The sequence below is a fragment of the Miniopterus natalensis genome, chromosome 14 (genome assembly GCF_054644295.1).
Source record: "Miniopterus natalensis isolate mMinNat1 chromosome 14, mMinNat1.hap1, whole genome shotgun sequence".
In the NCBI taxonomy this organism is placed as follows: Eukaryota; Metazoa; Chordata; class Mammalia; order Chiroptera; family Miniopteridae; genus Miniopterus; species Miniopterus natalensis.
In genome coordinates this window covers 23,528,752-23,547,653 of record NC_142094.1, presented here as the reverse complement: position 1 = coordinate 23,547,653, position 18,902 = coordinate 23,528,752, and the positions used below count along the sequence as shown (strand labels likewise).

At 36.4% G+C, this 18,902-nt stretch overlaps 1 protein-coding gene across 5 annotated transcripts in view; it reads left to right on the top strand.

The window, feature by feature from the left end:
* TET1 (tet methylcytosine dioxygenase 1) overlaps positions 1-18,902 on the top strand; it is a 115,412-nt gene that overhangs the window by 85,115 nt on the left and 11,395 nt on the right. For 3 of the 5 annotated variants that reach the window (XM_016198381.2, XM_016198379.2, XM_087824385.1), the window contains 6 exons: positions 3,242-3,453; positions 6,424-6,574; positions 6,795-6,881; positions 10,374-10,463; positions 12,233-12,370; positions 14,277-14,625. In XM_016198381.2, coding sequence (XP_016053867.2) covers positions 3,242-3,453; positions 6,424-6,574; positions 6,795-6,881; positions 10,374-10,463; positions 12,233-12,370; positions 14,277-14,625 — 1,027 coding nt within the window. The remainder of the gene's footprint in view (positions 1-3,241; positions 3,454-6,423; positions 6,575-6,794; positions 6,882-10,373; positions 10,464-12,232; positions 12,371-14,276; positions 14,626-18,902) is intronic. The other 2 variants (XM_016198384.2, XM_016198380.2) reach the window with 1 other exon arrangement.

The following is an 18,902-nucleotide window of genomic DNA, read 5'->3' as shown; positions in this document are numbered from 1 at the left end:
ATGCGTGGCCCTGCTGATCCAGTGGCTCTGTCCCGGAGCTTGTCTTCCATTACTGAGGACCATGAGCACCTGAGTCCCAAGCTTGTATTGAGAATAAAATATACAATGTCCAGAAACTTTGGAGAGCACCACAAAAATATTTTTTAGCTTACTATTTTGAGATAATTTTAGATGTAAAAGTTGCAGTAGTACAGAGAACTTCTGATACTCCTCATTGACATTTTCCAAATGTAACTTTTCATCGCATTTGCTTTGTTTCATCTTTCTCCTGCTCTTTCCTTTGCTCTTCCTCTACTTTTTCTGAATTCCCTCACAGCAATTTGTAAACACGATGCCCTTCACCCTAAATACACTGGTGCCTTTTCATAAAAACAAGGACATTGTCCTAACGATAATATATTACATTTCATAACTACAATACAGTTATTAAAATCTTACATAGCAATCATCAATCCTGATACAAAATTATCTAATCTTTAGGTTTTATATCCAATAATATGCCTTATGGAAAAAGAAAACAAGTTTTTGTCCTAATTCAGAATCCAATCCTGGATCATGTGTTTACATTTATTTGTTATTTATCAAGACAAATTTATCACAATTTGTGATTATGGGTATGCAAATATCTGGTGAAGACCCTGCTTTTAATTCTTTGGATCTATACTCAGAAGTCTGTTTTTAATTTTTTAAGCAACTTCCACCATTTCCATAGTGGTTGCTCCATTTTATAAACCCACCAACATGTGCAGCACTTTAAAATTTTTTTTAGTCTGCTGGATGAGTAATAACGTTGAGCATGTTTTCATACGCTCATCATCTGTTTGGATATTCTCTGTGTTGAGCCTATTCTATTGTGTTTTTATTACTCATTTGGAGAAGTTCTTTATTTTGAGTAAGAATATTTTATCAATTATATATATTGTAAAGACTTCTCCCACTGTATTGCTTGCTTGCCCTAATCCTCTGCTGGTTAATGTTTTTGATGAACAGAAGTTCTTAATTTTAATGTAATCCAGCTTAACTTGTTCCTTTATAATCAAGTTATTCATGTGAAGAAGGGGGTCAAGATTCATTTTTTTGTATGGATAAATACACAGTACCATTTTTTGAAAAGACTGCATTGTGCTACATTGTCAACTTTATCTTAAGTCAAGTGATTGTTTTTATACAGATCTCCTGAACTCACTGTTTTGTTCCATGAATCTCTTTATCTGTCACTGCACCAATTTGAAACCAACCTGATACTGTAGCTTTACCAGATCTTGATGTCTGGTTAATCTCTTTGTCTTTTTTCCTTTTCTTGGCTCTTCTTGGTCCTTTGCATTTTAATATAAACAAGTTTGTCAATTTTCACTCAAACCAAAACAAACTAATAGGATTTTGATTGGGATAACATCAAATCTAGAAATCAATTTGTGGAAAATTGACATTATTATAATAGTTGACTATTCCTTGAGCATGGCATCTCTCCTTTTATTTAGGTCTTCTTTAATTTATTTCAATAATGTATTTACAGTTGTCAGAGGTCTTTCATAGGTATTTTACTCAGTTTTGAATGCTGTGAAAAAAACACCAGACGGGGTGGATTATAAATAACAGAAATGTATTTGTTAGAGTGGGGTTTGGAAGTCTGAGATCAGGGTGCCAGCCTGGTAGGGTGAGGACTCTTCTTTTTGTATCTTCACATGGTAGAAGTTCTATTTTGTCTTCTTTTATATGAACACTAACCCCACTCTCAAAGGCTCTCCACCTATGTGACCTAATCACCTTCCCAAGGTCCCACCTCCTAACGCAATCACATTGGAACTTAGGATTTAATACGTGAATTTTGGATAGACATGAATATCCATGCCATAGTAATACTTAAGCAATTTATTGAACCTAGATCTGAATTTAGAGATTCATATGCTTAATTTTCTATTGTTTACTGAAGGAAATTTGGGGGGGAAAATCTAGCAAAAGCACAAATACCATGAATAAATAACATTTTAGCATGTTCCGGACAAATAATGAATGGCTCAATAGAACTTTGTTGTAGTCTTGACAACTTGAAAGTTATCTGGTATAATTTTGTTTGTTACAGTATATATCATTTTGTATTTAAACTTTTTTGAAAACAAATGTATTCTTATTTGGCTGTAAAGGACATATAAATATAGAAAAACATTTTAATATAAATAATTGTGTTTAGGGGGAAGGTCCTAAAACCAACTCTACTCAAGGGATGCCTTGGTAGCAATGATTCTTAACCATCTGGAGTGACAGAAGAAAGTGATATTGGGTAACTAACATCTTAAGAAGTTTCATCTCAAGTTTATATAATATTATAACAGCAAAAATGGAATATTATGCTATTGATTGCTTCATTTTGGTCACAAGTCTGGGCTGTTTTATCAGTTACTGATTAATGTGGTCAGTCTGTGCTTTGTAATTTTCTAATCCATGGAGAGAGTTTTAAACAGAGTGGATGATTTCATGTTGTGCAACATTTTTATGTAATTTTTTTTATAACATTAGGACCACTGAGCACTATTTTAAATACTTTTGAAGGCTTTTTAGCACCTTATGGGCATGATATAGTGTATGTTAAGTGGATAAATATTCAAAATTGATATTTGTGTTTTACATTTACCATTGGCAGCTGGACACTTTAATCTTACGATAAAATAGGTATGATAAATCCTGGTGGCGGCGTGGAAAAAAATCACAGGAATCGCAGGAACATTGCTTTCTATGTTAACTGTTCTATCTAGTAAGCATCTGCTCAAGGAAAAGATCCATCGTTTTCTTCAGATGCTAAATTTGATTGCTCAGCAAGTTTATTTTTAATGTTGGGAGTCCTTGGTTATTTTCATCTAGCTAGATTTGTCCTGTTGTGACATTTGTGTAAGAGCGATGAAGAGCAGTTAGTTAGGCTCTTCCCCACGGGATCCTCTGTTACCTCTTTTGCAAAACTATCAACAGCGCAATAAACACAGACGCTTTGGTCTACTTTTACACATAATAACCACATACCACAGAGTTGTGTTCTGTCGTGTGTTAGTCAAATAACCTGGGCTAGTCTAATGAGTTACGTGCTAGACGCTAGTCTGACCCCTGAAGCTCCTATAGGCTTCAATCCTATGTGAAATAGTAATTTTAAAAAATAAAGTGCAGTATCGTAGAGCTTTAAAAGCAACATACACTGTACTCAACCTGAGGTTCCTTGTTTCCCATAAATGAATGCGTTCTGCTCTTGCAGGTTTTAAGGCGGAGCAGCGACGAAGAGAAGATTCTGTGTCTGGTGCGGCAGCGGGCGGGCCACCACTGCCCCACGGCCGTGATGGTGGTGCTCATCATGGTGTGGGACGGCATCCCTCTCCCCATGGCAGACAGGCTGTACTCCGAGCTCACCGAGAACCTGAAGGCCTACAACGGCCGCCCCACCGACCGAAGATGCACCCTCAATGAAAAGTAATCATACCTGCTTCGCACTGTCCTGACGTTCGGCCCTCTCTAGAGAATGTTAAGTTGTTAATTAATGACCAAGGATATGTATGGGAGAACAAGATTTTAGATATTGGGCAACTAAAAAGAGTGACTGTTTCTCTCTTTTTTTTTAATGTATCTTTATTGATTTCCGAGAGAGGAAGGAAGAGAGAGAGAGAAACATCAATGATGAGAGTCATTGATCGGCCGCCTCCTGCACACCCCCCATTGGGGATCTAGCCCGCAAGCGTGATCTCCTGGATCCTAGGTCGATGCTCACCTGCTGAGCCACGCACAGCCAGGCAAGGGTGACCGTTTCTTTAAAGAGAGGCATGATTTCATAGCGAGTTAAGACCTTTTTAGGATGTTCTTGATTAGAATACGCCAACATCCATTGGCTGCCTTCTGCAGTCACCCTACTGGGGGTTGAGCCCGAAACCCAAGCATGTGCCCTGACTGGAATCGATCCTGTGACCTCTTGGTTCAAGGGCTGACGCTCAGCTACGGAGTCACACTGGCCAGGCGTTCATCAATTGCATCTCCAACCTTATTTGTGTCTCAATTTTGAATGATATGTAAGGACAGTTTTCTATCTTCTATCTCTCAAGTAATACTGTAATTCACCCTTGTTTTCTTCTAAAATTTGTTGAAGTCATAAATAATTAAAACCATAAATCTCTAATGTATTTAAAATTTATGCTGGTCAATAGTAGGAGGAAGAGATTCATTTCTCTCCTTTTTTCCATTTATTCCCATCACTACTTTCTAAAGAGTACTACTTTTCTCCTTGATTTGAAATGCTTCTTAACTATATACGAAAATTTTATGTAATGGAATCCTGTCTTGTATTTGAATTCTGTATTATTGTCCTGGCTTTTTAGGTACTGAGTACCACATTGCTTAAACTGTAGAGGCTTTATAATATATTTCAGTATTTGGTAGGGCTGGCTCACCATTCTTACTCTTTTTCAAGACTTTCTTTGTTACTCAGTTTTCTCTTCATGCTTCCAAATAAACTTCATAATCAACAGTGTAGTTCTAAGATAAATCTAATGATATTTTTCATGGAATTGCATTAAATTATAACAAATGGACATCTTTATCTAATCAACAGTTCATATTCAAATATTACCTATTTCCCAATAATATTTTTTATAGTAATTTACCCCCATCCTGGATTGGGTGGATTAAGTTGTTTTATCTTTTGATCTCTTAATCCTTTTATCTCACTTCTTTGTCTTTCAGGGCATTGACATTTTTAAACGGAATGAGTTCATTTTGTAAACTGTTGTTTAATTTTGACTTGTCAGATTGCTTCTTCCTGATTCAATTCAGTTCAGGAATTACTGGCAGGAATACTATACTCAATCCATAAAATCAGGACCTATAAGTCAATTTGTCTCATTTCAGTGATGTTTACTGTTTAAGATGTTCTGGGGAAGCTCTTTCAAGCCTCACAATCTTTTACATTTCCTATGTGTTTAATTTTTAAGTGACTGTCAATAGTTAAACTATATTTTTCTCTTTCCCATGTGTTATTTCAATGACTTAAACAAGTTTTTTTTCTGTTTGTTTGGCAACTTTAATTTCATCTGCAGTTTCCTATTAACTACTTTGGTCCCATTTACATTCCCTTTTTCTTCCTTGCCAAGTTATTGTAATGCTTTGCTCCTTTAGAGTTTACCTCCTATTTCTGTTGAGGATTTAGAGGAGGTTAGAGTATTTCACCTATTCTTCCCCTCCCTTTCTTCCTTTGTAGTATTTTGAATGGTCCCTTTTGTATTCAATGTTATATCAGGATTTTTCCTGACATTCACAATTTAAAAATACAGTTTTGATCTCTAAATTTTCATATTCTTTTTATTTACTGTTTTTAATGTACGTTTTTATTGTTTGTTTATTTTTTATTGAGGTAACTTCTGTTGTGAGCTCCCCTTCAAAAGTGTAGTTTCTATATTGTTTGTATTTTTAAGCCATTACATAAGCACTGCATACATACTATTGCAAGATTTAAGCATAAGGAACCACAGAGTGTATGTTACCTCCTTGGGTTCGTATCTTTGTATGTGTACTCTAATCATTGTCATTCTTACTATAATTTTTTAACCCTCACCTAAGGAGTGAGGATATTTTTTTTCCATTGATTTTCAAAAAAGTGAAATGGAGGGGTAGTGTGTGAGTGAGAGAGAAACGTCGATGTGACAGAGACACAGGATTGGTTGCCTCCCACACGGCCCCTCCCCACCCTGGGCAGTGGTCAGACCTGCAACCCAGGTACATGCCTCTGACCAGAATCCAGCCCTCGACCCTCTGGTGTGCAGGCCAACCCTCTAACCACTGAACTGCACCGGTCAGGGCCCTCATCCTTACTGTAGACTATTTTAGGGCTTCAGAAATGCCCCCAAAGCAATAAAATTACCAAGTTAACAAATGAAACAGGCTTTTCACTCAATTTTTTGTGTTGTGACATTCATAAAGGCTTTCTTTAAAACTGATAAAGTGATTTCACATACAATATATACTGTTCTTTTCAGTTATCAGAGGATTGTATCAATGTCATTTTACAGAGAGAGTAGCTAAAGTCCAAAGTGGCCATGAGATGCTCTAGTTTTCATTTCTGATAGGAAACAGATCTGAGATGTAAAATCCAAGCCCTTTATATCCCCTATTCAGACCATTTCTAAATCAAAGAAGATTACATGTATTTCAGATGTGTATAGTTTATTACAATTCATTTGGATTTGCAATCGAACAGTTTAGTTAAAAATTGAGTTATATTCACATACAGTTAGCTTTGTGTTATTAACAGTACTTTAGATATAATAATTAATAAAAGAGATGTTAAAATTAGTTTACTAGCCATCTATACTTCTAAAGTCATATGAACTTGAAATGTTCTGTCTGAGGTATTGTCCTACTTTATCAGCTCATTCCCTTGCAATTACCATCTTACAGTCGTACCTGTACATGTCAAGGAATTGATCCAGAGTCTTGTGGAGCTTCATTCTCTTTTGGCTGTTCATGGAGTATGTATTTCAATGGCTGCAAATTTGGTAGAAGCCCAAATCCTAGAAGATTTAGAATTGATCCAAGTTCTCCCTTACATGTAAGTTTCCTTTTAACTTTTTAATTACACAATGAATATATAAGTACATTTCTATCAACCCAAATTCCAGTTGTCCCTGGCTCCTTCCTCCTCCTCCTTCCTTAACCCCAGAGATAATTATTATTAGAAGAACATAGAATTTTATGCCCAGCCAAAGTAGGAAGAATTAATAAAGCCATTTGCCAACATTTCAAAGACTCAGAAAGTTTACTACCCACAGAGCTACTATGAAAGAATTACTAAAGGACGTATTCCAGAAAGAAGATATGTGAAACCGGAAGCAATCTGTCCAGGACAGGAGGCCATGGTGAGCAAAGAAATTAGTCACCCTTACTGTTAAGTTTAGATAAGTTGAGTACTTACATTTTTAAATTAAAAATAACAACCTATAAGTATAATTCCATTCTCTTAACTCGGGTGGGTAGGCAGTGGGGGGGGGGGCATGTATAAGGGCTATGTGTGGTGGTGGTTAATGCTTTGTATGGAGTGGGAAGGATTTAGATACTCTTTAACTCTAAGATCAGTGTTTTTCAAACTTTGAGCTGTGACCAATAGTGAAAAACATTTTATATTACAAATCACTATACAGTTAAATATGTACAAGTAAATAATTAAAACAAAACCATCAGAAAAGAAGACTTAACCTTATTATATGTAACAAAGAAAATATTTAAAAAATTGAAACCTAATATGCAATATAGTTATTGCTAAGTATCTCTAGGATGCAGAATTTATAAAATTTAATTTATTTTTTAAATTCTAATTGTGACCTACTAAACTGCTTTCATGGCCCACTAATTAGTCATGACCCACAGCTTGGAAAACACTGCTCTAGATAGAAACACGTATTTGAAAAGTGCATGTTTAAAATTTTTTTAGATGAATAGAAATAGAATTTATAGTTTTGTATTACTTGAGGGGGGGCGATTTAAAAACAAACCATCCATCCATAAATCAGCAAAGGGAGTTTACACATAATCATTAGGATTCAGGATAAATAGAAAAGAAAATAAAACAGCAGGAATTAATCCAACTATATCTGTAATACAGTGACTATAATAGCTTTCAAAAAAGCTTAGAATTAAATGAATAATGATCCTTTTAAAGAGGTAATTAAAATTATTTAGCATTTTCTAGATTTCCCATCCCTTGCAATAAAACAATGAAAAGATTCAAGAGAGAGAATTGTCATCTGAAGATAAAGTACTGTAGAAATCTAACAAAAAGTGTGTTAGACCTTTACGGAGGAAACTATAAAAAAAATAGTAAGGGACATATAAAATACCTGATAATGGAAAGCTACTCTGTTCAAAGATCAGACACTTGGTAATGTGATGTCAATTGTCCCATAAAATTAACCAGTTCAGTTTTCTTTCCAAATATTATATGATGAAACTGTTAGCATGTAAACATATTAATAATATTGATGTGACTTAGATTTTTATTCTATGACAATAATACTGTTATATAGTTAATAAATGTGAGGTCAGGGTTTGCTTATGGTTGTTATTGATAATGAGTAACATTTATATAGTACTTATAATACAGGATAAAGCATTGCTCATTCTGGGAACTGAGAGAAGGCCAGTATGAAGCTCAGCAGGCAAGGGAGAGTGAGGTACATGCAATGTCCTTGTAAGCCAGTTCGTTGAAGGGTTTTAAAGAGAATGATATAATTACACTTGTTATTTAAAGAGCTCTCTGTGGCTGCTTTTTGAATAATGGATTGCAGTTGGCCAAGAGTGTATTTACCAAAATGAGCTAGCTATGAGAATATTCTGGGGAAGAGATAATAGTGCTTGGATTGTGATTATGCCAGAGAAAATGGTGAGCAGTGGTTGGTCTGGAACTATTTTTTTAAATTAATTGGTGCTATTTCTTGACAAAAGGGTATGCTGAAATAGCACCACATTGGTAGGAGACAAATAATGAATTCAGTTTGGACACAAGGGGTTGAAGATTCCCTAAGGGGATACCAAGTGGGGGTTGTCAGGTCAATAATAATAAAAATCTGAAGCTCAAGGGGTAAATCTGCAGTTCAGGTGGTAGTTGTCATGGATATGGATTTGATGGTCCTTGAGATCAGATATAGGGTGAGAAAAGTAGAGCGATGTTGGCTTGAGTGCCAACAGGTTTATCTGATAAGTAGAAATCTTTATATCCTAAACACATTTATTCTAATGAAATAATTAGAAAGTCAAGATTTTTACAATATGAATGAGCCTTACATTCATAAATAGACACCAGAAGTCAGCTCTACAGTCTATTTGATTTCGTTCTATTTACCTCCTTTTTCTTTTTTTCAACATTTCTCCCCAATAAATGAGATATTTTATAAGATGACAAGTCTGACTTGTGACAGTGGATATTTCATAATATTCTACTGGCGGTAAAACACAATTAATCCACCCAATATTTTAAGTATTAGAAAACAATCAAAATCTTTTCAATAGGTATTTAAATCATAATTCTAAAGTATCCCCCAAATAAATAAAATAATGTGTGTATAGACAGGAAGTGTTCTCAAAATAGGATCCTAACTTCCTGATTGTATTTAGCAGGTTACATTAAGGAACAGATAATTGAGTAGACAGATAAATGGGACAGAGTAACATAAATATAGACCATATACATAAATTTCTTTTTCAATGAAAGCATCACCATAAATCGTCAGGAAACTCAAACGGTTATCACTGATGCTTTACAGTTGCTAAGACTGAGGCTTGTTAGACACACTCAAGAATTAACTTCGTATGTCTACATTGCCCTGTGGCTTTGGCTTTCATAGTAATCTAATGCGTACCAGAGGTGACGTGATTCATATGGAAGTCTTTTCTCTGTGTTCTTCGCATCTGCCAAATTTCAAACGAGACAGACGCCTCAAATCTTCTTAAGTTCCTCCTCCAACCTTGTTCTCTATTTCCCCTTCAATTTACTTCCTTAGATGTGACTGATCATTTTTAAAAGGTCCCCGACTTGATTTAGTATTAATTATCTCTGAAAAACTATCCAAGTGGTCTTTCAACTTTTGTTTCCAACGTCTTCCTTCTCTGCATCACACCACATACTGTCATCAGTAATATTAAAAAAAAAAATTGTATTGATTAGAGAGAGAGAGACATCGATTTGTTGTTCCACTTATTTATGCCTTCATTGGTTGCTTCTTGTATGTGTCCTGATCGAACCCACAACCTTGGCACTGAGCTACTCCAGATTCTTAGTAATGGTGTTAAGGTTCCTCACAGACCCACTAAATCTTCCTCAATTTGTAGCCATTGTGGTGTAGAAAAGAAAACACCAATTTTAGACAACCAGTTGCCCACTTACTAGATTTGAAGCCCTAGACACAGGATTTGCTTATGTGATATACGCCTTATGTGCTTTGCTTTCCTCTCTGTTATAGAAAGTTGTTGCACTGTGTTAGAATTATTTGCTTCCACATCTCCCTTTGCCAGCAGCAACTTTGTCTTCATTTACTTAAAGTCTCCAGTATCACTGAATAAATATAAAATATGATTCTCATTTTTAGCAACATAAGCTGTTTTGCAACTTACCTCTAACACCATTTAGATTTCTAATTAGCATTTAACATAGAATTTTAGTTTCAAAAGACTAAAGTAAAGCATAAAATCACTAATAGTATAGATTTTTAAATAAACAATCCAAATTGTTTTCTGTGGTAGCTCTTTCATCAGGGTAAATATGAATTGTGCACTAACTACATATCATTTCCATAACCTTAAACTCACCTTTCATGTCACTGTGAAACAACTTTTATATGGACTATCTTTTCCTATAGGAAAAAAACCTTGAAGATAATTTACAGAGTTTGGCCACACAATTAGCTCCAGTTTATAAACAGTATGCTCCAGTTGCTTACCAGAACCAGGTATGTTTTGGGACCTTACATGGTACTTTTAAACATGGTTGAAATTTCTATATAAACAAAATTACTGTTACTAGAAAACTTTTCTAATTTGAACTTTGATGTATATTTCTTTTTATTAAACAGCTTTAAAAGTTATCTAGTGTTAATTTTAAAAGTATTATAGTAATTGAATTAAAACTCGTAAAAGAATTATGCTTATTTCTAAAAATAAAAGATAAAAGCAGGAATGTGTGATTGGTTCAACATATGAAAATCAGTCAGAGCCAACATCATAATTAATGATAAAAGACTAAAAGTGTTTTGCCTAATATCTGGAACAAGATAAAAATGTCAAATCTCACCACTTCTATGAAACATGTTATTGGAAGTTCTATTCAGGGCAATTAAGTAAGTGAAAGAAATCCAGACTAAAAAAGGAAGCGGTAAACTATCTCTGATTGCCAGTGATATGATCCTATATGTAGAAAATATCGAGGCACATACACTATTAGAACTAATACGTGAGTTCAGCAAGGTTTCTGGATACAAGATCAACATGCAAAATCATTGTATTTCTATACACTAGCAATAGACAATCCAAAATGAAGTTAGATCATAAAAATTTTTAAATTTGTCAAAGGACATCATCATTAAGAAAGAATACAGTGAGGGAAGATGTTGAAATATTAGTCAAGGGGTACAATCTCCCAGCTATAAGATACATAAAATCTGGGGATCTAAAGCATCGTTAAGAGATCTTAGATGTTACCACTACACATATGAAATAATTATAATTATGGGAAGGGCTAGAAGTGTTAACTAACTTTTTTGTGGTAATCATTTTGCTGCAATTCATACATGTACCATCACATTGTGCACCTTAAACTTACTGTTACATGGCAGTAATATGTCAATCAAACGGGAAGGGGATAAAAAAAAGACAGCACAGAATGGGGGGAAATATTTACAAATCACGTATCAAACAAAGTAGAAAATAAGTGTAGATATTTTAAAATATTTAAACATAAGCATAGGTTCATATTTTTTAAATCTTTAGTTTATTTGTATTAAGAATAATGTGCTTTCTGTTAAATTTTAGCTTTTCTTTCCCCACCCCCCTAAAATTATAATTCCTTTTCATCTTGTTTCTTTTAGTTTTTTAGCTTTTCATTTTTTAAAAAAATATATCTTTATTGATATCAGAGAGGAAAGGAGAGGGAGAGAGAGAGAAACATCAGTGATGAGAGAATCATTAATCGGCTCCGTCCTGCATGCACCGGACTGGAGACCGAGCCTGCAACCCAGGCGTGTGCCCTGACCGGGAATCGAAGCCCGATCACCTGGATCCTAGGTCGATGCTCAACCGCTGAGCCACGCCTGGCCGGGCAACTTTTCATTTTAATTTTATAAATTCACTTTCTGTACTGGTTTGTGAATATGTGTACATATTTACTTTTTATACACATTGAAAGCTGCATACATAATGAATGCAGTACCTTAGCCTCTTTCTAATGGAATGATTCAGGCTGCTCTGCTCGTTGATCCACCACCAGTGGGCATTCGTGTCCCCACCCTGCCTCAGTCACAGCAATGATTTTCCCCAGGCATTCTCAAACTCTATCCCGAATGTTACTAAACTACACATTCAGTGCAGTAAGATATAGTAGTTTCAGAAATCTCTGAAACTACAAACTGTAATTAAATTTTAGAACTTTTTCAGGAAGTGATTTTTACCCTTTCCTTAAAGTGAGTCTGTCTTAAACTGTGTGTGATACTTTATTTGTTCTTAGGTAAAGTACGAACACGTTGCCCAAGAATGTCGGCTTGGCAACAGAGAAGGTCGTCCTTTCTCTGGGGTCACCGCTTGCCTAGACTTCTGTGCCCACCCCCACAGGGACATTCACAACATGAATAATGGAAGTACTGTGGTACGTACCTGGGAGCTTTTGATTCTAAAAGCCCCATTGCTATATGCTTAGGCTGAGACCTTAAATATGACTTGTAACAAATATTGTATGTGCTGTTCCACTATGTATATATCAATAGTATTAATTTTTTAAATTTAAGTTATTATTGAAGTACTGTACTTCCAAAAAAGTTACAGAACTACCCTTCAACCTGTATTTTGTTGAAGCTCTTGAATTGTGTATTTAATTGAGGTATGTTTGCTGGGAGGTAGGGGTTACATGATTATTCAAAGCAACATTTCTGTGCTATCGAACGGTAGTTAGAAAGGTAGGCAACTTATAATGTTTCGGGTTTTTTTGTATTTTTAAAGAATGCACTTTTGTTTTTTTAATACGTCTTTATTGGTTTAAGAGAGAGTTAGGGAGAGGGAGAGAGAGATAGAAACATCAAAGATGAGATTGAATCATTGATCAGCTGCCTCCTGCACGCCCCCTACTGGGGATCCAGCCCTCAAGCAACCCAGGCATGTGCCCTGACAGGGAATCGAACCACCACCATCTCCAGGATCATAGGTCGATGCTCAGCCACTGAGCCAGGCCAGCCAGGCTAGGAAAATGTTTTCAGTGAAACATAATGAAACCATTGGGTATGCTTTTAATGGATATTTAATGACATTTGAAAATTATCATAAAAATAGTAGAATACTACCTGGTATCAATGGTCAGGAATTTTCTGTGTATAGTTGTGTATTTTCATTTCTCTGCAATGAATAAAAATAAAGTGAGGACAAGGACTGAGAGATAGGTTATATTCGAGATAGAATTTTCTTAAGGTGTCCTATTTCACATTCAAAGCAAAGTGAGACAAGCTTATTGATGTGCTTTTTTCTTTTTTTAATATATCTTTATTGATTTCATAGAGAGGAAAGGAGAGGGAGAGAGAGAGATAGAAACATCAATGATGAGAGTCATTGATCGGCCGCCTCCTTCACGCCCCTGACAGGGAATCGATCCCCGATCGCCTGGATCCTAGGTTGACGCTCAACCGCTGAGCCACGCCTGGCCAGGCTATTGATGTGCTCTTAACTAAAATAGAAGCAAAATGGAGCAGAAAGAGAAAATTTATCAAGATAACGCCCGGCCGGGCGTGGCTCAGCGGTTGAGCGTCGACCTAGGATCCAGGCGATCAGGGTTCGATTTCTGGTCAGGCCACATGCCCAGGTTGCGAGCTAGGCAGCCGATCAATGACTCTCTCATCACTGATGTTTCTATCTCTCTCTCTCCCCCTACCTTTCCTCTCTCTGAAATCAATAAAGATACGTTAAAAAAAAAAAGATAAAATTCTTAGGTAAGAAAAAAAAATCCTCCTGATAAGGAGGGCAGACAAGATATCTATAAATTCCACTTAACAGATAGAAATGAAAAAATCCTAGAGGGAAACATAGCAAATTAGAAAATTCATTATAATTAAGCTCATTCTGCCACAAGGAATGTGACATTATGTAAATATTAAGAAATAAGGTTATGTATAGGCTAAACTAATAATTTCTTAATAGTTAATATTTAATATGAAGGCAGTAAACTGTTCACTAACCATTCCTTAACTTGGGCAATTAAATGCAAGGTAACAGATAGAAAGCTTAATATTTAAAATATTATAAAATATATAAACATATGCAATATCATTTACTTATAAAATCAACTCAAAGTTATAATGGTCTGCTCACAAACAATTGCTAAGTTAATAGAATTGAATCGTGTTGGGTGGGTTAAGATATGACATCCAAAATTAACATACCAATAGTCACCAATTGAAAATAAAATGAGAGTACAGATCCCTTACACCACGGCAACAGTGAGAAGGTAGGAATAGCCATTGTGAATGTGCAGGCCCTATATTTTCCATTTCGTGTTTTCTTCCTATCAGGTTTGTACTTTGACACGAGAAGACAACCGCTCATTAGGTGTTATTCCTCAAGATGAGCAGTTGCATGTGCTGCCCCTTTATAAACTGTCAGACACAGATGAGTTTGGCTCAAGGGAAGGAATGGAAGCCAAGATCAGATCTGGTGCCATTGATGTCCTCACACCCCGCCGCAAAAAAAGAACATGTTTTACTCAGCCAATTCCTCGCTGTGGGAAGAAAAGAGCAGCTATGATGCCAGAGGTCCTCCCGCATAAGATAAGGGCTGTGGAGAAGAAATTCATTCCTCGAATCAAGCGGAAGAATAACTCGACAACAAACAACGGTAAGGCTTCATCACTGTCACTTTTAGGTGAGGCCTGCAGACCATGTTAATTTTCTGTGCACGACTTTCACCAGCAGAAGTTGTAGTTTCCTTTGCACAGCATCCTTCCTCTCCTTTATTTTTGCTCCACTCTGTTAGGAATGGGCATTATAGAAAAGAAAACTTTATGTCAAATATCAATTAATTAATTAAGTTAGCTAATTCTTCTTATATTTTATTTGTTTTTAATATAGCTTGGTTAGAGTTCAAACTATATGTAAGGCACCAAATACATTTCTAAATACTTAACAAAACCAAAAGTCAACAAAAGTTTCTCATCTGTATTTCTCAGTATTTTTTTTTCTTTATGCTTTAAAAAAAATTATTGATTTCAGAGTGAGGAAGGGAGAGAGAGAAACATCAATGATGAAAGAGTCATTGATCGGCTGCCTCTTGCACGCACCCCCCACTGGTGATCAAGCCCACAACCCAGGCCTGTGCTTCTGGAACTGTGACCTCCTGGTTCATGGGTCAACACTCTACCACCTGCCAGGTTGTTTATGCTTTTTTAAAAAACGTGGGGTTTTTTGTGATTTTTGTTTTTAAATCCTCACCCGAGGGTATGCTTTATTGATTTTAGAGAGAGAGAAAAGGAGAGAGAGAGACAGACAGACAGACATTGATCAAGCCCCAGTCAGGGATAAAACCAGTAACCTAGGTATGTGCCCTGACCAGAATTGAACCTGCAACATTTTTGTTGTACAGGACGACACTCCAACCGCATGAGCCACCTGGCCAAGGCAACACATCCTTTTTTTGGTTCCACATCTGTTTTGAAACCCCGCTCTTCCTCCTTGGCATACATGAAATGACATCACTTCCTTGATCACCTTTCCAACTTAAGTAACTTAAATAACTACTCAACAAATATTAAACTACTACAAATATTAACTACTCAGCTTAAGTGACCTACTCAACAAATATTACTGAGCATCCCTCAGAATGAGGCATTTAAAAATGAGAATCTGTAGTGTTTTTATTTGGATAAATAGCATTCTGGGCAGAGGAAATGGCAAATGCAAAAGTCAGGAGGCAGGAATTTCCTGTAATACTTGATGCAAGCAAGGAGGCCAGTGTGGCTGGAGCAAGTGTAAAATGAGAATAGCTGAGAATGAGATCAGAGAGGTAAAGGGGGGTCTGAGCAGTTCATCTCAGGTTTGGTAGACTGCTGTGAAAACTGGACTTTTTATGAACGAGAGGAAGTTTACTGGGCATTTCAGGATACGAAAAGGCTATGGTGTGACTCAAACCTAACATTCTAGTTACTGGGTTAAAACTAGAGTGATGTGGGGCAGATAATAGGAAAGCAGGGTGATCATAACGAGGGTATCCTAACAACTCAGGAGAGAGGTGGTGGAGCTCAGACCAGGGTGGCCAATGAGGCCCCAAGAAGTGTCTGACTCTGGATGGTTTGAGGGTATCAGGATTTCTGATGGATTAAATTTAGAGCATGTCCCCCAAAAGTGTCAAGGTTGACCCTGATGTTCTTGGCTTGAAGAAACTGGAAGTGTGGAGACACCACCACCTGCCATGAGGAAGTGGGGAGGAGAACAGAATTGGAAAGAGAGCTGAGGCACTTTGCAGAGACGTTCCAGGCTCTGTAGATGTTCGGTGCGCAGCTGAATGCAGTGTAGCTCGGGAAGGCTTCTAGCTGGACATGTAGTTTAGGAGGCCGATTTTATAGACAGAATGTAAACCACGAGAATGCGGGAAATCACAGAGAGAAACTAAAGGCGGTAAGAGACTTTATCAAGGCCAAATCCTGAGAATTCTCCATTTGTAAAGGCTTCGGAGATGAGGAACAGCCGGCACGAGAGAGCTGGCATCTCGGGCGAGGTAGGAGTGAAGCCACCGAGGGCAGCGTTCCCAAGGGGGAGGCATCACCTCCATCAAAGGCCCCTGCTCCCGCGTCAAGCGAGGTTGCGACTGGATTTTGCCATCAGATTGGAAGGCTGTTGCTAGAGGACCTGCTAGAGTAGATTTATTTCAGTAGAGTGGTGGTGAGAGTGAATGAAGTGGGTTTACAGAAAAATCGGAGAGATTCTTGTGCTTGGCTATAATGGGCTGAGTTGAATGAGGTATAGGTTATAAGGTTGAGGGTCTTTTCTTAAATGGAAAAATTTTTAAGTGTACATACTGAGTGCATTATATAATGAATCCCATGTCCCTCATGTGCTCCCAGTTCAAATTTATTTCAGTACGTATCCATTCTTATTGCATCTATATATATTTTTGATAACAAATTGCAGAGGTCATGTCTCATTTACTACCATTGATTCATCTGTATATATCACTAAAATATAAGGAATTTTTAAACCACAGTACCTAAAACAAAAACAAGAAAATCAAAGAATGCCTTAAAGCAACCAGTGTTCAAATTGCTTTGCTTGTCTCCTAGTGGCTTTTTTTTACATTTAGTTAGATTAAATAAGTATACAAACAAGGTCACACATTATATTAATTTTACATGTCTCCTATACTTTTTAAATTTAACTTAAAGCTTGCTGTTTTTCCTCTTTTTCTCTCTTCTTTTTTCATTATAGCAGAAACCATTGTTCTGTAGAGCCAAATTCAGCTTCAATTTTTAAAAAATTGGTATGACAACACCACCATCTGTGATCCTTTATTTCTGTTTCTTCAGGTCACAATATACGTGGTGATGTTGAGCCTGACTCATGGGCCAGGCGTTTGTCAGCCTAATTCACTATTACGTTCTTGTTCCCTGTCAGCTTTTTACCTAATGACTTTAGGTACCTTTATATTCTGTATTATTTATTTCATTAGGAGGAACAAAATCTATCATTCTTTTTCCATTCGTTAGTTGATCTTCTATTAAAAAAATATTGCCCTTATCAATAACTTATTTCCGAGGAATGGTTCATATGGGGAAATCTGAGTAAATACTTAGCTATTTGTCTTTATTCACCAGTTTTCAGATTGCATGTTCCCAAGCATGTTCTAATGTAGTCAGTTTTTTTTTTTAATAAATCTTTGTTGATTTCAGAGAGAGGAAAGGAGAGAGAGATAGAAACATCAATGATGACAGAGTCATTGATCAGCTGCCTTCTGCACGACCCCTACTGAGGTTCAAGCCCAAAACCTGGGCATGTTCCGTGACCCGGAATCCACCACAATCTCCTGGATCCTAGGTTGATGCTCAACAGCTGAGCCATGCCCAGCTCGGCTAATGTGGTCAATTTTTTTTTAATTTAGTATCATTTTGATCTCATGTTTTTTTTAAAAACAGTTTATACTTGAGTGCATATTAAATAGGTGTTTTTCCCAACTAAATTTGAAAATGCTTTTAAAAAACAATCTTTAAATCGTCTCTTCTTTAGTCAGTAGAAACCCATCAAGCTGTCTTCTGAAATGTTTTTGTTACAACCCCAATTGTCTTTTTTTTAATATATTTTTATTGACTTCAGAGGAAGGGAGGGAGGGAGAGTGAGAAACATCCATGATGAGCGAGTCATTGATCAGCTGCCTCCTGCACGCCCCCTGCTGGGAACTGAGCCCAAAACCCGGGCATGTGCCCTGACTGGAAATTGAACCTCAATCTTCTGGATCATAGGTAGTTGTTCAACCACTGAGCCACACCAGCCGGGCTATACTCCAGTTGTCTTTGATAGGTTTTGTTTTGACCAGATATTCCAGGCTCATCTTATTTAATCCTGCCCCATATCTAAACTCAGCCATTTCTCCAAGGAACCTAAATATATATATATATATATATATATATATATATATATATATATATATATATATATCATGAATTAATATTGATATTCAAACTTTGAATTAATGGGTACTCCTTTCCTTCTTTGATCTTTATATTTAAGATGAGAGAAATGACAATGCAGGCATTTTTATAATGCTGGGAAAGATTCAATAAAGGGATAGTGAAGAGGGAAGGCAGAGAGAATTATCATTCCTTTTTTCCTGTAGCTCCATTTCACAGATTTTAATTTAGTTTTATTTTAAGATTCATTTAACTCATTACATGCTGCTTGTAAATAACAATCATATCATTTTCATTTTTGTGTCATTCTCCAATAGATTGCAACTTTACATGCTATTTTAAAAGTAATATATACCACTCTGACCGGGTGGCTCAGGTGATTGGAGTGTCCTCCCGCGCACCAAAAGTTTGTAGGTTCAATTTATTAGTAGCCATATGTACAATATTTGGCCCATAACCTCTTGACCCCTTTGAAACCTTACCCATAAATTCTTTGTCAGTTTTATTCAACTCAATAAAAGATTCA